The sequence below is a fragment of the Cyanistes caeruleus genome, chromosome 24 (genome assembly GCF_971803275.1).
Source record: "Cyanistes caeruleus chromosome 24, bCyaCae1.hap1.1, whole genome shotgun sequence".
Lineage (NCBI taxonomy): Eukaryota > Metazoa > Chordata > Aves > Passeriformes > Paridae > Cyanistes > Cyanistes caeruleus.
Genome location: NC_141724.1, coordinates 325,868 through 348,228, shown reverse-complemented (window position 1 = coordinate 348,228; position 22,361 = coordinate 325,868). Strand labels below are relative to the sequence as shown.

The window sequence follows — 22,361 nt, the reverse complement described above, 5'->3', positions numbered from 1 at the left end:
GGGGCGGCGGCCCGGGCGGTGCCTCGGCCCCGCCCCGCCGGAAGTGACGCACCAATCACCGCCGCCCGCTCGCTCCGCCGCGAACAAAAGGGATTTTCACCGCGGCCCGGCCCCCCGCGCCGCCTCATTGGCTGTGCCCGCCCCCGTCCCGCCCCCTCTGATGCTGAGTGGGCCGCGGCCGCGGCCGCGGCGGCGCTGATTGGCGGACGCGCTGTCGGTCAGCGGGCGGGGCGGGGCGGGGCGGCCGATGGGGAGCGGAGCGGCGGAGGCGGCGGCGGCGGCGCGGGGCAGGGCAGGTCGGTGCGGCGGGTCCCGCTCTCGGCTCGCTCCGGCCCGGCGCGCTCCGGCCCGTCCTGGCGCGGCGCTGCCCCTGCGGGCGGGCAGAGGCAGGTGCGGAGCGGAGCGGCCCGGCCCGTGGGGGCTGAGAGGGGCGGCGGCGGGGCCGAGCCCCGCTGCGGGCGGGGGCGGCTGCAGTCGGGACTAGGGCGGCCGCAGGCGGCGGGGAGGGGTGAGATCGGCGGCGAGCGGGGGGCGCGGAGGCCGGGGGGCGTTACCGGGATCTGCGCGGTGCAGCCGGGCCCGGTGGAGCCGGTTGTTGCTCCCCGCGGGCTCCGCTGCGCCCTTTCCCTTTGTTCGCCGCGGTTGTTTCGGGCCGGTGCCGCTCGGGAGCCGCCGAGCCCGGCCCCGACACCGGCACCGGCCGTGTCCCGGGCTGACCCGCCGTGCTCGCCCGTCCCGGGCAGGGTCAGCAGCGAGCGGCTGCCAGGAGGGGCGAGGCTGAAGGTCAGAGCAGCCAGCGATGCTTTCCCTTCGCTCTCAAGGAGCTCCAGTTGCTGCTTCAAGAACCCCCACAAAATCCATGCTCAGAATTCTGCTAATTTGCTCTCTTCTGAGTATTACTCCAAAAACTAATGGCGTGAAGATGTCTTGGGGTTTTTTGTGGGTAATGCCCTTTCTTCTTTAGGGCTGAGATACAAAGGTGAAGGAGATAGAAACACTTCTGATTTTAACCTAGTTCTCCGCAGTTCTGATGCAGTGCCAGGTGGCATTGTGGATACACAATTATTAAGTGTATGTTAGCTGGTTTTCATTACATAAACATATGTAATTAGTGAAAGAACTCAAACACCACCCGATACACGCAGGAACAGCTTTGGGAACTCGTCTGTCAGGACTTCTCAAACTGGTCATTTCGGTTCTCCCGTGATTGCGATTACACGACTGCCCGTGCTGGCTCCTGGAAAACACCAGGTCCTCTTCAGGAACACAGGAAAGAAAATGGGGCTGATTCAGGATGATTGTCATAGGGCCATTGTTGCATTGGTGTAGGTTTAGGAAATACCCTCTTTCAGAGGAAGCAGGAACAGCAAGCTTTGTTCCTCATGATGGTTTTTTATAAAAAGTAGAAGAGTTTTGAGCCAGGGGCTTGCAGAGGATCTTGAAGCTTCTTGAAGCTTGACAAGCTGCGCTCCCCATGCCTCAGGCTGTGCCTTCAGCTCCTCTTTGGCTCCTGCCCCTGACTCCAAGGCTCGCTGCCCTGGGTGGGTGAGGTTCTCCTGTGCTGGCAGCATTCTTTCAGTCGGTTTGTGCCCCTGTGAGTGTGACCAGTGAAATGTAACCTGGCATGGTTTCATAATCATCACGCCCTGATTGAGGGTGTGGAGGAGCTGCCATGGGCTGCAAGCTTATCTGTTGTGTTCCTCAAGTGGCACATGCCAGAGATAACTCCCCCTGGTCTGCTGGCTGCATGGTTCTACCTACACTTAAACTGCTCTTGATGGTTATTTCCAGTTAAATACTGGGAAATAACTTCCTTAGAGAAGTTTTATCTCCTTGGGGTGTGGGTATGGGTCTGCTGAGGAGACTCCAGTCCTTAGCTGGAAGCTCACCTTTAAGCAAGCAGAAAGTGATTTTCTTTGTTTATGCTCTATACTCTGGCTTATTGTCCAAAAATGGTGGTGTATCTCAGACTTGGGGAAAATATTTATACCATCAGACTAAACAACAGGGTCTTTGTGGTTTGTGATCTGTGTGAGTGTGCTCAGTGTATTTCCCTGGATGTAAAAGGGGTAAAGTGCCCTGGGAATTGCTGGGTCTTGTTTCTGTCTCTTGGTTATAGGTCTGGAAACAGGGTCAGGTTCCTCAGCAGAAGAGCCCAGATCCCTTTGGTAGAATGGGACTGTTTGCAAGGGGGAGAACTGGGTAATTTAATAGAGTTGGTGTGATCTTTTAATAAAAAGTGGGCTGAGAGAAGGCATGGAGATGTGTAGCTTGGAAACAGCCCTGGAAAGGTCGGCTCAGGAGCCTGGAGGGCTGGGAATGGATTTGGATAGGGGAAAAGGAGCTCAAATACATGCTTATTGTCTCTTTGATCCAGAGATGCTTCCTATTCCTGTAAAATAATAACATCAAATGAATTTGGCTTCTTTTTCCTCCCAGTTTTCATCTCCCAAGTGCAGAGAGTCCCTTAAAGGGAATGCTTGGGATTGTTATCTGTTCGGCATAACACACATCTGCCTGGGGTGCTCAAAAGTTCCCTGCAGATCTCTGGGGAATACAGGTACATTTTGGTGGGCTTTTTGGAGCAGTGACTTTGATGCATCTGCTCCCAGTCTGTTCCCTCAGCAGTGTGGAGTAACTGGTGCAAACAAAGCAGGGAGAGATCTTCTCTTGCAGCAGGTTGCACATGAGGAAGGTAAATCTGTACCACCTATGTACCTTTAATGTTACCTCTTGTTGTTGGATAAATGATTGCTGTGCAAACTGGCTCCTGCTCTTTATTTCCCTCAAGTGTTTTTACGTGTATATTTTAGGACAGGGCTTGTTTGTGTTATTAAGTGCATTAAAGACCACAGAGGCGTGGTAAGAATAGCATGGCTTATTCCTATAACACTGGGAAGTACGAGTCACAATGGGAGTAGTTAGAATATAGAGTAGAAATTATTGCTGCCCTGACTAATAGCTTTAAAATCCCAAACTGCAGCTGGTAGCTGTCCTTGCTATCAGACTGAGCTGTTTGGTAGCTCTTGGGGAGATGCAGCTGCACGTTTCCACATCATCTCATTTTAAGGGAAAAGCATGGATGCAGTCATGTTGAAAGTCCATGTTCAACACTTACTGTCCTGTTATATTATGCATAACAGAAATGTATGATGCACTTTGTTCTAAGATTTTAGTCGATACAGTGAGTTTCTAAATGATGCCTTTGTGTCAAATCTTGATCAGGGCTTTTTGACACGGTGACAAATATGAACAGATTTCCCAAACGTTCCACTTGTGGATTTTCCTCTTGAATATGTGAATGGATCTGCAGTAGGAAACAGAAATGCAGTGCTGACAGATCTGTGGTGTCCAGTTCAGGTTGGGTTTGGAGCAGCCAGTCGTGGTCACTCCCACTGGTGTTTCCTTGAGCAGCCCATGCCAGCAGGAGGGGGAGCCAGGGGAGCCTGAAAGAAACATTGCTGCTTTATGGAATTCCATGTAAAACACTGTGTGAGGCAGGGACCTGAGTGTGTGATGAGACACTTCCCTGCTTAGCAGAGAAATCTGAGATTTCTGATGTGCTGTATGAAGACTACAGAACTTTCTGTTCCCAGTGACTGGAAAGCTGCTCTGGCACAAACAAGACAGAACTTGCTTTTGTGTATAACTCTCCAAGGCACAGTTATGCAAATCAGTTGTAAAGAAGCAGTGACTTTAGACAAACTAGACTTCAGCTGAATGTTTTAGCTGGATAGACATCTCCAGTAGGGGCTGATTTAACCCTTTATCACTTGCCACTGGAGTTTGTTATCTCTGAGCAGCTTCTTCATGCTGCAGCGTTTTCTGCTTGACACAAAGTGTGGTGAAAGATGGACACAACTTGGACTCAGAAAAGTGTATTTGATGGTTGTGCAGAGCACAAGACTGTATCAGTGGGTATATTTGCATCAGAGACAAGGATTCGGTCTGAATTTATTTCCATTTTTAACAAAATAATGTAATAAAAAGGCTTATTACTGGACATGCTGATACATTAATTGTATCAGCAAAAATGCAAGGGAATATAAAGCTTCTGTATGTGCAGTTCAGATGATGGATCTCTTTTGTAGGCAGTAAAATTATATTTAATAAATGATGCTGATATTGAAACAGTTTGAAAGAATAGTAATGAAGTGTGTATTTTCTGTGGCATTGATGTTTGTGAAGTGCTTTGGGCCTGTTCCATCAGTGGGATAATGGCATTCCCAGGAATTGTATCCCAGCACTGCAGCACTCCCAGCACAGCTGAGCTCGTGTGGGTGGCCCAGTTTGGCCTTCGTTCATCACAGCTCCTCAGTGATGTTTGCAGCTGTGTGAGGCAGATATGTAATCAATATGACTTCTAAATATCCATATTTTTCCCCTCTCCTGTGAACTTTGGCTTCTTCTTGGTGAATATTGTCCGGTGCTGTTAGCCTGCACATTCTGCCATCACCATCTGGGTGTGCATATGTTCCTGTCCCTTGGGACAAGGTGACAAATGCATCTCCTACAACTGGTCTGGGAAGCTGGAGAGAAAATTATCCCCCCTCAGGGCAATTTGCAATCCAAAAAACTGGGAGCTGAAGTTAAATGGAGATTGTATGTCAGAGCTTTGAATACTGATTTTTATGTCCAAAGAAATACCTACTAAACTAGGATCCATTATTTTTCAGGTTTTCAGGATGAATCTGGAAAAACTCAGCAAACCAGAACTGCTGACGCTGTTTAGCATTCTTGAGGGAGAATTAGAAGCAAGAGATCTTGTCATAGAGGCTTTAAAGGTAGGTTTTAAGTACCAGGATAAGAAACAAACATGACAACAGTACTGCTGTAAGTTCTGCAGAGTGCTTGTATTTAAAGTGAAGTTCAGAGGTAAAGATTTATTACTGCTTCAGAATCCCATTTTAATATCAGCAGGATTACACAGTAAATGCTGTATATAATTTCTGTCCTGGAATTCATTGTTGGAAGCTGGCTGCAAGAAGCATTTTGGTATTGAAATACAGTGTTTTGTGTGTGCTTTCACCCTTTCTGATGAAGAACCATGTGTTTCTGCTCTGTAAAAGGTTTACCAGAATTCCTTTGTAGGTTTTTCTCTCCTGTAGCAAGGAGGGCTACTTAAAGCAGGAACTCGTCTCTCCAAGAGGGATCACAGATTAGTCTTTTAGTGGCAGCAACGTCACACTAAGTCAAAAGCACCCGTGGCTTTGTGCTGGCTAAGCCACCATAAGCTGGCACTGCTGAGAGCAGCAGCCCTGAGTGCTCAGCTACTTATTCTTTCCCTTTGCTGGCATGAGCATTAGTGTAACCTTCCAGTGAGGCAAATGCCAGCTAAAACTGCTCCAAAAAGCCAGTTTCAGCCCATGGCAGTGCAGCTGAGGCCGTGGTGCTGGGGGAGCATGTGATGGCATGAGGCAGGGATGGTGCTGGAGCCTCTTCTTGCAGGTGCAGGAAAGCTGGCTGCTGCTGACCTGGGCTGGGGAGTGCACAGTTTGCTGTGTTAATATTGAGCCTGGAAATCATTTTAAAAATTACACTGTCCATGTGTAATTCTGCTGCTCTTTGAAGGATACCTGCTTGGCACAGCCTCAGTAAAGTGGAAAAACCAGTGGTATAACTGATGGCAGCGGTCAGTTTGGGAAGAAATTAGTTGTGTCAAGTTCGAGTCTTGAAGGCTTTTTCAAGCTGACCTGTCACTGCTCATAATGTATAAAACTTGCAGCTATTTCAAAAGAGGAATGGCAGCTTGCAGGCCTGAGAGCTGCAGGGCTTTGCTTTTCCAGCAAAAGCTTCTCCAGCTGGATTGCAAACATCTTTTAGGGGAGCAGAGGCAAACCCTTCTCCAGAACAGTCACGATGCTTACTGTTCTTAGTTGCTTTTGCATTTAGATAATCCTTTTATTTTGGAGGGATATTGTTACCCTCTCAAAGCTATTGATCAGGTGGAAGGTTTGTTTTCTGTTTTGAAACACACTTGCAGGTGTCTGCTCTGTCCTGAGATCCATTTTTTCACTGTGTGTGGTCAGAATGTGTTACCAAAAGAAGCCTCCCTTCAGTGTTTCAGAGTGAAATGTGTACAGTGGAGCACAGAGACAGATGGGAAGAAATGTAGCAGCTCCATTCCAGAGGCTTTTTTTTGCCTACCTTCCAGTAGTGTAAAGCAATTTCCTTTCCTGTTGAAATTTAACCTGCAGTCCCCTCTTGTGTGAGGAGATTAATACAGTAAGAATACCCTTTGACATAATTTGTCAAGGACTCATAACTGAGAAGAAATTAAATTAAATTGTAACCTATGCTTGATAATTATGGAATATAAAATACAGAACTAATCAGAGGTTGGGGCTGTTTTCCCCTTGCTCTGTCAGGGATATGCTGTAGTGTTTCATCTCGGGATTGGGAGGAGAGCTGGAGGTGGTGGGAAAGGGCAGTGAAAGCTTCAAATCCAAGCTGCCTCCTGAGAGTGATCTCAGGGAAGAAGTGGCACCCCTGGCTGTGCCTGCAGCAGTGTCAGCATTGTGGGTGTCCAGCTGTGCTGCTCTTCAGCTCCAGCAGCTCGTCCTCAGCGATGCTGCAGCCCAGGCCTGCCTTCCTGCTGCCCTTTCAATGCGTGGAAGGAAAAGTCGTGTAACTGCTTCATCTGGTGCCTGGGCAAAGGTTCAGCTGCACACAACTTCCAGCTTTGCTTTGTCCATTTATTTGGAATATACAGCTTGAGAAATTCTGGCCTGACACTGTTTTTCTCATTGTTTGCTGATAGTAACTGTGGTAACAGCTTTACCGTGCCTCGCTGGCTGAAAGACTTTGTGTGTGACTAATTAAAGGAAACCTTGCTAGTCTGTTTACTCACAGTTTGATCCACGAAAGTGCTGCCCTGAAGAAAAAACAACTTCTAAAACTGAATTAAAGATTTGCACTCTCGAGAGCATTTAGTTTGACTTGCATATATTGGAGAAATTGAGTTATAATCCCCACGGAGAGGGGCTGGGGAGAGCTGGTTGTCCCACACACAGAGGAACTGTCTGACGTGGTCTCACAGCTCTCTCAGTTCCTCTGTGTGTTCCCAGCACTGTGTCCTGCCTCAGCTGCTGGCTTTCTTTGGAACAGTCGTAGTTTTATGTTAAATGCGGGTATATCTTGGGAGCAGGTGGAGTTCAATCCTCTGCACTTTCTTAGGGGATTGCATAACCCTGAACCACAGCAGTGATTTTCTCCAGCAGTTGTGTTAAACACTGTAGATGTCAGTGGTTGAAAATCAGAATTTTATCTGCCTGTTTGCTTCCCACACAGTAACAAAAGCACATTTCCCTTCATGGGCTAATTTTACCTCTTCTTCAAGATTTAAATGATTCTGAGCTCTGGTTTCGGAGTCAAATCCTTTGGTACATTATAGAAAAGGACAGGCACTTGCAGAGGAAGAGAACCTTAATTTGTAAACATGTCATCTGCTTGTAGTACAGTCTGCAATAATTGATATTTCTGCACACTTAGAGACAAACATTTTGCATCTGGCATTTAGCAGAGAGAATCCATGCATGCAGATGACAAAGCTTAAAATAGTTTTCTTCTCCCTCATGGTATCAGGCACTTGTTGGCTGGCACTGGCCCCGTTTCTCTCTGTGTCAAAATCAAGCTGCAGAGCCGGGTGTTCCAAACACTGCTTGTTGAACTCCCTTCTTTTTTCTCCCTCTCTTCACCCCCATCTCCCCAAATCTTACCCTTTCTTCCTTGCTGTCTGACAAACTGACTGTATTCAAAATATTCTTTCCCAGTGCTTCAGTTTGCTTCCTCTGTTTTAAAACCTCTTTAGAAAAACAAAAACAAAACAAAAGTGTTGTGTTTCTGTTTTGGTTTTTTTTTTTGCCTGAAAGTAGCTTCCTGTCCACTACATAAATCTCAATGTTCTCCTTGGAGCAGATTTTAAAGCTCACTTCTTATTGTGCTCCTTTTCCTGTAGTTTTAATTGTGTTTATATCATCCAAAAAACCCAGATGCTGTCAGAGAGTTGCATAATCCTGCGAGTTAGACTCTTAGTGCTGTGTAGGAAGGATTGCATGAGCCACAGGTTTGCCTTCTGAAATAACACACCACAACTGGAAACAATTCCATTTTTAAATGGATCTCTATTGCTGTGTTAGAGCACTTTGTTCCTTCCCCCCCTGTTCTTTTAAAGAGAGTTTTCCATGCATTAGAACTGAAGTTCTGTTTACTTTTAGAAAACAGGAAACAGCTTTCTGGCTTATTCTTTTATGTTAATAAGGCCTGGGGCAATTTACACTGGAATAGAAATTATTCTGTGTTAATGACTGGGAGCTGGTATTCATCTCTTGGCTTCTGAATTCAGTGATTCACTATAAAGCAGTATTAGTACAAAACTAGGTGTTGTTTGTTAGTGGATTTAGAAATTTACAGTGCAGTTTCAAAAACTTAAGTCTACCTCTTGTTTAAATAAAAAGAAAAGTTCAGTAATGCAAAACCTTCCTGCTGTTAAATCTTTCACAGATGGGGCAAATTGGGCTTATGCATCACTTAGAAAGCAGCTTCCATGGAGCAGTGTTCCCGTGGGTGCAGTCTGCTGGAATGCAGGCATTCCTTTTCTTGCAAGCTTGGGGAATTTTTTTGTTTAGTTCTTGCACTAAAGAACTAAGCCCTGCTTGCCAGTATCTTTCAAAACCTGCCTGTCCTCACCTTCCCAGTCCCCAGGTGTGTGCAGAGCAGGAGCAGAGGGCTGGGAATGGCTTCCCTGCTGGAAGGGCTCCTGCTCTGCATTTCAGCTCTCTGGGACCCCTGGTTTTGGGGTGAGCAAAGAGCAGCTCCTGAGCAAGGTGCAGTCCCTGCACCAGGAGCCAGGCACAGCCAGCCTTTCCCCACAAGCTTCCAGGGAAGGAACTTGCAATTTTGTGCTGCTTGACATTTCCTGAGAACTTCTTCTGCTTTTCAAAGCTTGTAACAGGTCTGACTTGGGCAAATGTGGGAAGCTCTCATTTATCAGCTCTGCTCACTTGGTATGTGATGGAAATTAAGACAGATGCTGCATTTGAACATTTTACTTGTGGCTCTGTGCCTGGCACTGCTGCAGAACTCGAGCTAGTGCAACACTGGAAACCCCACTCCAGCATTTTGACATTTATTTTTGGGCAAAGCAAATGGTCCCCACCCCCATTTCCCTTCTCTGTCAGTGCTTGCTGTGATCTCAGCCTGTCTTTATTCCCAACTTCTGTCTCTGGGGAGAGAAGCTAATAAGGAAGTTCAAGGCAGTAAGGAGCTATTTAAAGCTTATTCCACTCTCTGCTACATGAAGGAGGAACTTCTGTGCAAATTATTACTGGAGAACTGCAAACTCAGTAGCTATAGTTAATTAAGAGTGTGTTTGTCTTGTACCAGGGTTAAAACCTTAACTGTGAAATTACAGGGAAGAGAAATGCTCTACCTGATGTCCAAAAAACACTCGAAATAGGTCTTGGAAATTCCCTGTTTGATGTTCCAGTAAAACAAGTTGTAAAGATTACTGAAAAGACAGAGATTATTCTGTCACATAAACAAGGTTTCAGTAGAAGGAAATGTTTTATTAAAAAAAAGAAAAATACAAAAATAGGTTATGAGAAACATTCATCCCAAAACAGCCTAGAAATCCCAAGAGGAAACAGCAGCTTTTTCCTAACAAAGCAAAGCCTTTGCTTTGCCTGCCTGCACAGGAAACATCTTCTCAGTTGGGTCAGATCCTGCTTTTGCCCCATAAAATCAGAATTATCTCTTCCCAAACAAACTAGCAGTGGTCCATTGGACCTTCTGGAAGTTGAGTATTTTTGTGGGAAATTGAGAGTTTTGCACGTTTGAGATGATAGAGGTGGAGTTATTAAATTAGAAGATATAACTGCACAGAGTTTCATCTTCTTTCAAAGCACCTTTGCTGATGTTGGAGGTGTGTGTGTGATCTCTGGTGTTCAGATGAAATTTTCCACTCCTTAACTAACACTGCATTTTGTAACCTTTTTTCATTTTTATTGAAGCTTGATTTTCTGTGGATTTGTGTTTTCTGTGCTGGGATCTGAGATCTAGGTTGTTTTTTTTCACTTTGGGCTCACTAATTGTGTTTCTCTTCCATCATCAAGTTCCTTCCGTTCTGAAAGTTGAACAACTGTATTTAAGGTATAATCCAGTTCAGACAGGACAGGATCAGAAGTGTTGGAGGTGGTTGGACGTGCTCTCCAGTGGCAGAGGAGTTGCAGAGCTGTCTCAGGGAGGAGCACAAGCCATGGCAGGTGTCACTGTCTGTGACACTTCCACACCTGTATAAAATGACCCCTGGAGATTGTGGCACTGTGACTTCATTTCCCTCAGTGGTGGAGGAGAGCCAGGTGGCTGCTCTGTGGGACCTGGAGCACAGAGGTGTCACAGGCTGGAAAATCCCAATTTGCATTTCCAAGTGCACAGTGGCCACCAAAGCACTGGGATTGTTGTTGCAAGCGTGGTGTGGTCAGTGTAGGACCTGGTTAAGGCTTTTTCTAGTCTAGACAACTTTAATTAAATGTTTATGCTCTGCTGGCTACTAAAGAAGATTAGTTGGACTTGAGAAAGCTCTTAATGTTATGATAGTCTCATCTGTTTGTCATGCTAGTTCAGGAAAATACTTAATTGCTCAAAGTAGCAAGGAAGAACTTCTTGTTCTTTCCCAAACAGGAAATAAACCAACCCCACTGAATTCAGCAGAGTTCAGAGCCCTGTGCTGTGAGGAGCAGAGGAAAACATGGCTTTTGTTACACCTTCAGCATTGCAAAAATCACCTTCATCTCAGTTTTGGGAGCTGTTATTTGGTTGTAAAGACAAGGTGTGTTCACACAGCTGAAGCTCTGGTGCCCCTCTGAAGGGTCTCCCATGTTTCTGTGTAGAATGGCCAGCACTGGGGTGAGCTGGGATTAACTCATTTGTCAAAGCAGTAAGGCCAGCTGGATGGAGATCCCAGCTCATATTTACAGACTTATTAATGCTTGACTCACTTAAAAATTCCCTCCACACTTACATGAAGCTTTCATTGAGTCATTTTTATAAATACTTCAGAAAAACAGAAGATTCCCTGTTCCCAAAAAAAGAAAAAAAAAAGCCAAAAGCCAAACCTGTAGTCTTTCCTGTGATTCATTAAACCAGGGCTGCTCTCCCATTTCCAGGGCTGATCTTTTCCTTCCTCTCCTTTTTATTATTGTGTAAAGTTAGAACAATATCTGAAGCTCTGATCAAAGGTATCCACAGTTCCTGATGGATATTGCTGATAGAGAGGGAGGGGTGTCTGTAAGTGTGCGCTGTTCCTCCGTGTTTGTTTACTGCAGGGTTAAAATCCAGCTCCAAACTGGAATCACAGGACAGATGTCTCTAATTTGGTTGTGGAGAAGATATTTTGGGTTGGGTTTTTTATGCCTCTTGTCAAGGTAATGCCAATGCTTTTCCTTCTAATTTTTTTTTAGTTTATTTCATGTTAATGACATGGCTGCATTTCAGAATGCAGGTGGGACTAGCAAATCTCAGCAGCTCTTTGAGAAACACCAAGTTTTATTACTTTACTGTGTGGGGATGTTCCACAATTCTGTCACTCCTGCTCTTGTGTGAAGCATTTGTGGTTTTGATACTGGGACATCACAAAAGACATTCCAAGAAGTACTGGCTTCTGAGCTGTCTTTTCATTTGAGTCAGGCTGTCTTTCCTGCCTGAATGATGTCCTTGTGCAATCCCAGAAGCAATGGGTGACAGTTTGCCATTCCTGTTCTCTGAAAGGGTTTCTGGGGAGTGCTCAGCGAGGCTGGCACGGGCTGGCTCTGCATTCAAAGCAGGGAGCTTTGTGCAGCTGAATGCCATTCCCAGCATCAGCAGAGTTGGGCTTGTGAGGGACTCACGTTCAGAGCCCTCCACCAGCTCCAGAGAGCTGCTGGGCTTGGCTTGGAACGGCTTCTGCTGGGAGCAGCAGAGTGAAGCACACCTGAGAAGGTGCAGACTGCGTTCCTTGGGAGCAGTTGCTCAAGCTAAAAATGTGTCGCGTGTGTGCTCTGGCAGGAAAAGTGCATTTAGGGTCAGAACCCTTCCGTAGGTCACACACTCTGTTCTGAAGTCTGTTCTAAATTAAACACACTTTGATAAAGGTCCCAGAGCTCACTCTTGCATTTCAGTGGTGTGGGTGACTCGTGCCAAGGAGCAGCCCCCATATTTCCTTGTGGCCTCCCCGAGGACGCGCCTTGAACAGCAGAACAGAGCAGAACAGAGCAGAGCAGAATAGAACAGAATAGAGCAGAGCAGAACAGAGCAGAACAGAATAGAACAGAGCAGAACAGAGCAGAACAGAATAGAGCAGAGCAGAACAGAGCAGAATAGAGCAGAATAGAGCAGAGCAGAACAGAGCAGAGCAGAACAGAGCAGAGCAGAATAGAGCAGAGCAGAACAGAGCAGAACAGAATAGAACAGAGCAGAGCAGAACAGAGCAGAATAGAACAGAATAGAGCAGAGCAGAATAGAGCAGAGCAGAACAGAGCAGAACAGAATAGAACAGAACAGAGCAGAACAGAATAGAACAGAGCAGAGCAGAATAGACTAGTGCAGAGTAGAACAGAATAGAACAGAGCAGAACAGAGCAGAGCAGAATAGAACAGAACAGAGCAGTTGTTTCTGCTGTAGAAAAGCAAAGCTGTGGACTGCCACAATAACCAGTCCTCACAGCACAGCACCAATCAAGAGGGACCCAGCTGAAGTTCCATATTCAGGTGTTATTTCTTGGCAGGTGCATCAGCTCTGCTGGGCGAGGGGTCGTGCTGGCAGTGACACTCAGGGGAATGAAAAGCTGCCTCAGGCTCTCACAAATGCTCAGAGTTCAGCCCAGTGCCACTGCACTGGAAATCAGTGATCATATTCCTTTGAGCCAAGACATGTCTGAAGGCTCTTTTGAATCCAGATCTGGTTTTCCTCCTGTGTCTTTTCTTGCATAAATATTTGGTTTCACATGATTTCTTATCACGGTGGTAAACATGCAGATAATACTTTCATATCTGTCTGTTTATGAGATTTTGTTTTGTTTCTAGACCTTTACAGTCATCATTGAATAGGATAAGCCTATGGGTATCCTAACAAACACATTTCCAGATGGAATGGCTGATTCATGGAATGATTGGGGTTGGAAGAGACCTCTGAGCTCATCGAGTCCAGCCTATAAATGTAGAGCCTCGTACGTGTGAGTTGTCTTAATCCTTACAAGCACCAAAGGAAACCTCATCATTCCTGTCTTGCTCCTTGAGAAACTAAACTCTGTTTAGTCTGGATGAGAACATTAAGGATTTTATTAACAATTCACAGATTTATGGCTCTTGCAAGAGTGAAACTCTTTAATTGCTCAACATTAAATTCTTTGATGGTGACACAGTCAAGGAAACCACACAAGTGCTTCTTTCACTGATGCGACAATAAATGATTAAATCTTTTGTTGAGCAAGAGTTGCTACTTACCTTCTTTCCTTTCACACAGCTGTGGAATGTAAGTCATGGCCATGGCAGGTAGCTGTGGTATGAGGATGTTTGTAGACTGAATATATTGCTGTGTTTTTAAACAAGATTTTTCTTTATTTCCTCTCTTTCTAGCAGATAACAGGATATGAAGGAGACTGTGTTAAATTCTTTTTCAATGGAGAACTGGGGAAAAGGAACATTAACTACAAAGCCCTGTCTCTAGCTGGTTTAAGTGTATTAAAATGCAGATTTGTTTTTGTGTTGCAGGCTCAGCACAGGGACACGTTCATCGAGGAACGCTATGGGAAATACAACATCAGTGATCCATTGATGGCTTTGCAGAGAGATTTTGAGACCCTGAAAGAGGGGAATCATGGTGAAAAGCAGCCAGTATGCTCCAATCCTTTATCTATTTTGAAAGTGGTGATGAAACACTGCAAGAATATGCAGGAAAGAATGTTATCCCAGCTAGCTGCTGCAGAAAGCAGACACAGAAAGGTAGGTTTTGCCTCAGTTATGATGTGCAGAAGTTATAGTTGCATTTTAATAACATGTTAACTTCAGCAAAACCACTTAAGTTCCCTGAGGTTTGGTAACTGAAAGGACTTTGCACCTTTGTTTAAACTTCTCACTCCAGATGATGCAGCTGCTGAGCTAATTAGTTCTATACAGAAGATGTTTTTGTCAGGACACACCAAAAAGGAACTAGCTTACAGCTGGGAGGTGTAATGCTTCCCAAAATGCAAGAAATGGTTTCTGGAAGACACAATTCTCAGCAGGCCTGTCACTCTTGTGCCTGGGACTTGTTCTTTGTGGTTATTGAAGAGCTGCTGCCAGGGAAAGGCACCTCCTTGTGCTTCCCTAAGGAAGTATGGAGTGACCAAAAGGATTTTTCTTGACATTTGGCCTCTTTAATGAAGCACCTACTGTTCTTCAGACATACATTTAATGTATATTGACACCAGGAAAGTGCTTGGTCCTGTGTCAGACCATACTACCACAAAAATTGAAGTCACTAGAAGTAAGAACAAAGCCATGCTTTGCTTTCCAGCCAAATATCCAGCTAAGTCATACAGTAAAATCAGATATTTTTTCACCTTTTCCTGTCTACTTCTGTGAATTCTTCCTGTATACTTGATGATATTTAAGCATTATTTGGAAGCTTAAATTTCAGGAAGACTGAGGAGCTGCTAAATTCATGGTGAGTGTGTGTTGGGAGAGCTCAGTTTTGGTGATGAGACTCAGCAGAGCCTCTTGGGAAGTTTGTGTTCTGGCTTTTTGTTGAGTTAATAGCATTTCAATTATTCATGTAATTCAGTGTTAAAGCTGAAGGAGCTCCTTCACTGGGTCCTTGTGGGAAACAGTTTCACTTCAAGAGCTCATCTTGTTCATAAGTGGAAGAACAAATTAATGTTCTTTAAAATAAACTTTACACTGGAGTCCTCTAGTCCCTGTAAGGCAGGGGGAGAAGGCTGTGTGGGAATTGCTGCTGGAGCCACAGCAGGGGCTGTCCTGTTGTCAGTGCCCTGTGTCTCCTGGATGCAGCACCTCTGCTCCTGCTGGGCCTTGGATTGATGGTCCTGCCAGGAAATTCTGAGTTCCAAGGGACAAGAGGCACAAACTGAAATACAGGAATTTCCAGCTGAATATGAGGAAAAACTGACTTACTTTGAGGGTAACAGAACACTGGAACAGGCTGTGGAGGGGTTGTGGATTCTCCTTCCCTGCCAGTGTTCAGAACCCTCTTGGACTGATCTGTGCAGCCCACTCCAGGACAAGGCCTTGGCAAGGGGGTTGGACTGGATGAGCTCCAGAGATCCCTTCCAGCCCCAGCTGTTCTGGAATGAGGGCACCATTCGTAACAGGGACCTCTCAAGGATATGGCACAGTCTGGGGGAAAAGCCTGCAATTTAGATATTTAATAATAAAATGCACACAGATCCAACGTGAGCTTTTCCTAATGTCTTTCACAAACCGACTCACTGTGACCAATAGTTACAAACATTGAACCTGTCCAAGGGCTGCTTTCTGTAACCTGAGTTGGGCTCGGGTGTCTGAAGCTGCCGTGGCTCTCCCGTGTCGTTCCGGAGCGATCTCTCCCCGCCTGCCGGGCAGCTGGACCTTGCTGAATGGCTGATGTTTGTTGGGCAGGTGATCCTGGACCTGGAGGAGGAGAGGCAGAGGCACGCCCAGGACACAGCCGAGGGGGACGATGTCACCTACATGCTGGAGAAGGAGCGGGAGCGGCTCACCCAGCAGGTACCAGCCCGCAGAGCCCCGGGCTCCCGGGAGCTCGGCAGGGATGTGATGCAAGAGTAGCAGGAGCCTCCCCCTGTAAGGCATTCCTAGCTTCTGTCATCTTGATATGAAAAACAGCCTCAAATTTCTCAGTGTGTTCTGGTAGCTGAGCAGTGCTAAAAGCATTAATAGGCAATCAAATGCTTTGAAATCTTACTTCAGCCTGAAATCCGAGGAATTCTGAGGAACAGGGCTGCACTTACAATTGGTAGCATGCTGCAGTACTCAAAATTCAGAATAAGTCACTGAGAAGATCTCCTGGGGATGTTGTTCAGAGATGCTAATAAATATTTAAGCCACTGTTTTCTGTTACTCAAGTGCTGTAGCCTTTGTTAAGCATACATAACACATCAGCATTTTAAATCCTGAATGCCTTTAAAAGGCAAACTGACAAAGTAGTAAATGAGCTGGAAGGAAGCTTTGCTTGTTCCGTCTGCATGGCAGACTCGGCGTGTCTCTCACTAAAGGCCAATTGAATTTCATACAGGATAAAACTGCTAGTCAGTAATAATTGTAACTATGTGCAAGCTGACTTGTTCCAGACTGTTTTGCAGATTTCTGGGGCAATAACCCATTTCTTAGCCATTGTCATTGTTTACTGTGTCATTTCTCCAAGATAGACAGTAAACCTGTTCCTTTTTGGGGTGTTGCCCTTTGTTTACTTTCAGGAGGTTTTATGGTCCCCTTAAAATCTTTTTTATTCTGAACTTCCAGGTGGAGTTTGAAAAATCCCAAGTGAAGAAGTTTGAAAAAGAGCAGAAGAAGCTGTCAAGCCAGTTGGAGGAAGAAAGAGCACGCCACAAGCAACTGTCTTCCATGCTTGTTGTGGAGTGCAAGAAAGCCACTGCCAAAGCAGCTGAAGAGGGCCAGAAGACAGCAGAACTGAGCTTGAAATTGGAAAAGGAGAAGAGTAAGGTGAGTAAACTGGAAGAGGAGCTGGCAGCCAAGAAGAAGCGGGGTTTGCAGATGGAAGCACAAGTAGAAAAGCAGCTCTCAGAGTTTGACATTGAAAGAGAACAGCTGAAAGCTAAGCTTAACAGAGAAGAAAACCGTACAAAAGCACTCAAAGAAGAGGTGGAATGTCTGAAGAAAGCCCTGAAAGAGCTGGAGGCTTCCTGCCAGGAGCACAGTCCCTCTGAGGCTGTGCATCCCAGCCCCTCAGTGACGTCCAGGGGGGTCACAACTGACAGTCCCCCAGTGAAGTCTGTGTCCTGCCAGACCGAGAGTGTGCAGGCAGGACGAGCAAACGCTGCCAGCAGCAGCAAAGCTGCTCACCCCGTGTCTGCCAGCCCCTCCACGCCTGTTCATTCCTATGCAAAATCCAACGGGCACTGTGACACGGACGGGCAGATGGGTGGGGAGACAAACGCTGCGGAGAGCCAAGTGCACAGGGAGAAATCTGCTGCAGCCCTGGAAAACACTGTGGAGAATGGAAGTTCTCCTGTAAGAACAGAGTCACCGGTGCATCTGATGTCCCAGCTCCCCTCTGCTGGGGTGTCCCTGTCCCCCAGCAGCACAGCTGCCTCCTCTCTGACCCCTTCTCCCTGCTCCTCACCGGTGCTGGCTAAACGCTTGGTGGGAGCCTCTGCCAGCAGCCCTGGCTACCAGTCCTCCTACCAGGTGGGCATCAACCAGCGTTTCCACGCGGCTCGGCACAAGTTCCAGTCCCAGGCGGAGCAGGAGCATCAGTCGAGCGGCCTGCAGAGCCCCCCCTCGCGGGACCTGTCCCCCACCCTGGCCGACAACTCTGCTGCCAAGCAGCTGGCCCGCAACACGGTCACCCAGGTGCTGTCCAGGTTCACCAGCCAGCAGGGTCCCATCAAGCCTGTCTCCCCTAACAGCTCCCCTTTTGGCACGGACTATCGAAACCTGGCAAATGCTGTCAGCCCCAAGAGCGAGTCTGGGCACTCCCCAAGCCCTGCCAAGGTTTCCAGCCCGCTAAGCCCCTTGTCTCCTGGAATTAAGTCACCAACCATTCCTAGAGCAGAAAGAGGGAACCCTCCACCCATTCCTCCAAAGAAACCTGGCCTCGCTCAGTCACCTGCTGCTGCTGCTCCGCTCACCAAAACCTCTTCCCAGGCCTCCTCCCTGGGTGCCCCCATGGACGTGGCAAGCAGCTGCTCCAACAGCACTGTCGTGTCAAATGGCAAAGACCTGGAGATCCTCCTGCCAAGCAGCAGCTAGTCTCCAGAAAATGGGAATGTGACATTCCACAGCTTAGCTTACCCTGGAGCTAAGACACTGTTTTTCCACTCCATGTTATTTATTTCCATAGTAGCAGATTCTGTCTGTATAAAGCATTTAGTATATTTTTTTTTTTCCTTTTTAATAGGTAGGAAAATATTTTTGTTTATGAAGAAACCTTAACTAAAGCTATACAGTAGCCTCCAAATGTCTCCTGGCAGCAGTCAAATCATTAGAGATAACAACCATAATCATGTGGTGGGACCTATCAACCTCTAATGGGACTGAAATGCTACTTTTAAATTATGCAGAAATAATTTTTTGCAGACTTTTTACTCCAGATGAACATTTTATAAAAGTGCCTGAACTAAGCCTGCAATATGAATGTGATTCTCGGGAAAAGGTGAGGAGGGGAACATCTAGCTGCAGAAACAAATTCTTCTGAGTCCTGAATGTTAAAACCAACACTGGTTTTCCTTTTAATTTTTACCATTTGCTAAGATAAGTTAGCAAATGTGCTACAAGTTCTGCAAGGTGACCCCAGACTGGTGCAGCCAGCCAGGCTACGTCCTTCGGGACATGGCTCCCAGCCATTCGAGGAAGCACACAGGAGTTTCTTGGGGCAAGATTTAGTTGTGATACCATCCAGATTCCTTCTCTCTCAGTATTCCTTGTCCATACAGTTTTTCTGCTTTCCTGCCAAGATGCCTGTGTGCTTTAAATGGCTGAACTCTGGTTTCTGGTGTATCACCTGGAATTTTCAAGCTCTGCAAGAATTCTACTGTTGTGTGTAGAACTTCTGAGAAAGAGATCTTTCTGTTACTTGACAAAGATCTCCCTATTACTTGAAAAAGTAACTCATCCATACAATACAGGTTTTTTGTAACACCTGTAACGTGGGGTCTCCAACTTTAAACAAAAGCAATAATTTTGTTCCTCATCTCTGTCAGTTAAGTCTGGCTGACCTGGATTTTACCCACTAGCTTTAGCTAGCTTTCCTTGGCTGCAAATATGGAACCAAATCGTTGCTGCTGTGGAATTGAATATGTAGATCTGTGTAAGTATGTCACACCTACACAGTGTATTAGGGAAATACTGATCTCTTCTTGATCTTCTGCCTCATAGGAAGAAAACATGGCAATTCACTGAGATTTAAAAAAATTCCTCAGTGAGGAATTGCCTAAGTTGGAGGCAGATCATGTGTGTGAAGAAGTACCCAGGAGAAGCAGTTGATTCCTGTGCAGAAATGTTTGCTGCAAGAAGACCAATGGGCCCAGCAGAGTTGTTTTGTGAGTCAGTGTGCTGGGAAATGCAGGACAAACACAGTGTTTGGGATCAGGATCAGTGGCAGAGGCTGGGAGCACGACCCCGAGTTAATGATCTCGGGTGTTGGATGTGAGCTGATCTAAATTTAGAGAGCGGGCTCGGTGCTGCCCAGCGCTGGGACGTTCCCACAGCAGCAGCAGAGTGGGGTTTGTCCTGAGCTCAGCTCCCAGTGCCAGAGACACCCTCTCCTCTGGCCATTTTCTCCAGACACATCCCTGTGTCCTGGCAGGCTGCAGAGCTGTCAGTGCTCTGTGAGGTTCCTGTTGTTGGAGTGACCCCACGCAGCCGTGGCAGGGCTTTACAGGTTTGCACAGACCTTTTGAAAGCCTTTTAGGGAGTGACATTATGGCTGTTGTTCCTAATCCAGTGGAACAGTGCGTGTTAACAGCAGGGACAGAGGCAGCCAGAGCTAAATGGGCAGTGACTCTTTTGGAAGCACATTTATTACTTTTTCAGCTAAGTGTCCACAGCAGATTTTTTTCCTCTTGCTGAGTGTAAATGTAAAAATGGATGGGCAGAAGGAGTTTGGCCCAGGTATCCCTTCTGATTGAAAAATGAGGCTTTTGTATACACTGCTTTAATGAGTTTCTTTGCTTTTACATTAATCTGACTGGTATTATCCCCTTTCTTTATCGATAGTTCTAGAGAGAGAGATACTATGATGAAGTCTAATAGGAAATGCACTGAGTACTGTTTCTTCTAAAATATAATATGGGAAGGGGTATGCAAAAGAATGTATTTTTGCTAGTAGACTAACTTCTGGAAGAAACTAAGCACAAGGGATTAAAGTGGATCCAACTAATTCAGTAAGACATTTAGAGTTAGTATTTAACTGTTGATGTAGATTCTGTGTGGAAGCAACTAAATATTTCTTCTCTAACTCACATGTGTCCTAAGCAGACATTGTTGCAGAGTTTGTCACTGGCTAATGGAGTATAATGAAGTGCAAAACATATAACACTAGTATTAATTCATTAACACTTGTAAATTTGTAAAGCCAAACGTACCAAGCTGAAGTCTTTAATCATTTTTTATAGCTGATGGCATTAAACATGTTAAACATTCATATTATCAATAAAGGATTTTATTTTTAAGATGTGCAAATTGCTTAAGGAAATGTTTGGAGTTGGAGCTGGCCAGCAGGGAACAGTCCTGCTGCTGGTATCTGGGCATCTGTGCTCACCTGGAGCTTTAATGGAAGCTCTGAAGTGTCAGAAGAAAGTGAAATTCTTGGGAGTACAGTGGATCCTGAGCAGTGCTGGCTGCTGCAGCCAGAGCATTTTGCTCCTCCATCTCCATTCCTGCTGCTGCTGGAAGTTGGGAGGTGCCCTGGGCCAGCTGTGCTTCAGCTCTGGCTGCTCCAGACAGCTCTGGCTTTTTGGTATTTTTAAGTAGAAGCAATTTACCTAGATCACCTCTTTGACAGTGCCACAATACCGCAGGGATGACACTTTATATCCCCGGTCCCCTGGTCCCCTGCCGATGGCTCTAACGGGATGTGCGGCCTTGGGAAATTCCCTCTGCTGCCGAGGAGAGCAGCTCGATTATGTGGCAGGACACAGCAGGGAACAGAGCCTAGCTCCAGGAAAAGCTGCTCTGTCTGGGAGGCAGCATGTGCACAGAGCCATCCCTCTGTGGCCTGGGGAGCTGGGGCTGCTGTCCTTCTGCAGGGCAGAGCCCGCAGCGCCCGAGTCTCCCTAGCGCACCTTACAGAGACCCGATTTCATCTTCGCATCGCTTCACTTGAACGGCTTTTGCAGCAGCCTGGGAGAAGCTCTTTGCTCGTCTCTCCAGGCTCGATGACATCCCCTGGGTCGTGCCGGTGCCGGCCGAGAGCCGCCGAGCCGGTGCTGTGGCTCAGCCCTGCTGGCTCTTCACAGCAGCGGCGGTGGCAGGTCCTTGCCCAAGCCAGGAATGCTGCCAAACCCTGGGCTGAGCACGTCCGGTGGCTCCGACACGCTCGGTGTGACCCGGCCGGGGTGAGCATGGAGCCCGAGAGCCGAAGGCAGCCCTGATCCGTGTCCCGGTGCCCGCTCGCAGGGCAGGGGACAGGGCTGTGCAGGGGACAGGGGTGTGCAGGGGACAGGGCTCTGTGCAGGGGACAGGGGTGTGCGGGGGACAGGGCTCTGCAGGGGACAGGGCACTGCAGGGGACAGGGATGTGCAGGGGACAGGGCTGTGCAGGGGACAGGGGTGTGCAGGGGACAGGGGTGTGCGGGGGACAGGGGTGTGCAGGGGACAGGGGTGTGCAGGGGACAGGGGTGTGCAGGGGACAGGGGTGTGCAGGGGACAGGGCTCTGTGCAGAGGACAGGGGTGTGTGCAGGGGACAGGGGTGTGCAGGGGACAGGGGTGTGCAGGGGACAGGGGTGTGCGGGGGACAGGGGTGTGCAGGGGACAGGGGTGTGCAGGGGACAGGGCTCTGTGCAGGGGACAGGGGTGTGCGGGGGACAGGGCTGTGCAGGGGACAGGGCACTGCAGGGGACAGGGATGTGCGGGGGACAGGGCTCTGCAGGGGACAGGGCACTGCAGGGGACAGGGATGTGCAGGGGACAGGGCTGTGCAGGGGACAGGGGTGTGCAGGGGACAGGGGTGTGCGGGGGACAGGGGTGTGCGGGGGACAGGGATGTGCGGGGGACAGGGGTGTGCGGGGGACAGGGCACTGCAGGGGACAGGGCACTGCAGGGGACAGGGATGTGCAGGGGACAGGGGTGTGCGGGGGACAGGGGTGTGCGGGGGACAGGGATGTGCGGGGGACAGGGGTGTGCGGGGTACAGGGCACTGCAGGGGACAGGGATGTGCAGGGGACAGGGCTCTGTGCGGGGTGGTCGTCCCGAGCCACCTCTGCCCCCGGGCGGAGCCGGGGCTGCACCCCCTGACCCCCACCGTGCCCCCGGCGCCCCCGGGCCGGGCAGGAGAGCTGGAGGCAGCCTAGGAGAAGGAGGAGGAGCTCAGGGGCGGGCAGGGATGCTCATCCCGGGAAGGGCTCGATCCGTGCCCGCTGCGCGGCGCAGCGCGGCCGCTGGAGGGCGCCCGGCGCCCGGGAACGGGAACGGAGAGAGAACGGGAGGGGGAACG

At 47.7% G+C, this 22,361-nt stretch overlaps 1 protein-coding gene across 3 annotated transcripts; it reads left to right on the top strand.

Annotated features, from left to right (window-relative positions):
- Nucleotides 1-242: 242 nt before the first annotated feature.
- Nucleotides 243-20,390, top strand: CTTNBP2NL (CTTNBP2 N-terminal like). 3 transcript variants are annotated; one of them, XM_086862301.1, is made up of 6 exons: nt 247-296; nt 4,677-4,784; nt 13,059-13,207; nt 13,746-13,976; nt 15,630-15,737; nt 16,491-20,390. In XM_086862301.1, the coding sequence occupies exons 4-6, from the start codon at nt 13,809-13,811 to the stop codon at nt 17,958-17,960; spliced, it is 1,746 nt and encodes a 581-aa protein (XP_086718427.1). In that variant the 5' UTR covers nt 247-296; nt 4,677-4,784; nt 13,059-13,207; nt 13,746-13,808; the 3' UTR covers nt 17,961-20,390. The 3 variants fall into 3 exon arrangements, with proteins under 3 accessions (XP_086718426.1, XP_086718427.1, XP_086718425.1); XM_086862300.1 differs by lacking the exon at nt 13,059-13,207 and having other exon boundaries at nt 243-296; XM_086862299.1 differs by lacking the exon at nt 13,059-13,207 and having other exon boundaries at nt 253-390.
- The last annotated feature ends 1,971 nt before the right edge of the window (nt 20,391-22,361 follow it).

What these genes read in the sequence shown, in the direction of transcription:
- CTTNBP2NL (XM_086862300.1), top strand. Translation starts at nt 4,686, where the DNA reads ATGAATCTGGAAAAACTCAGCAAACCAGAACTGCTGACGCTGTTTAGC. An exon ending in CAGAAAGCAGACACAGAAAG is followed by an intron (nt 13,977 to 15,629) that starts GTAGGTTTTGCC and finishes TTTGTTGGGCAG; the next exon opens with GTGATCCTGGACCTGGAGGA. An exon ending in GGGAGCGGCTCACCCAGCAG is followed by an intron (nt 15,738 to 16,490) that starts GTACCAGCCCGC and finishes CTGAACTTCCAG; the next exon opens with GTGGAGTTTGAAAAATCCCA.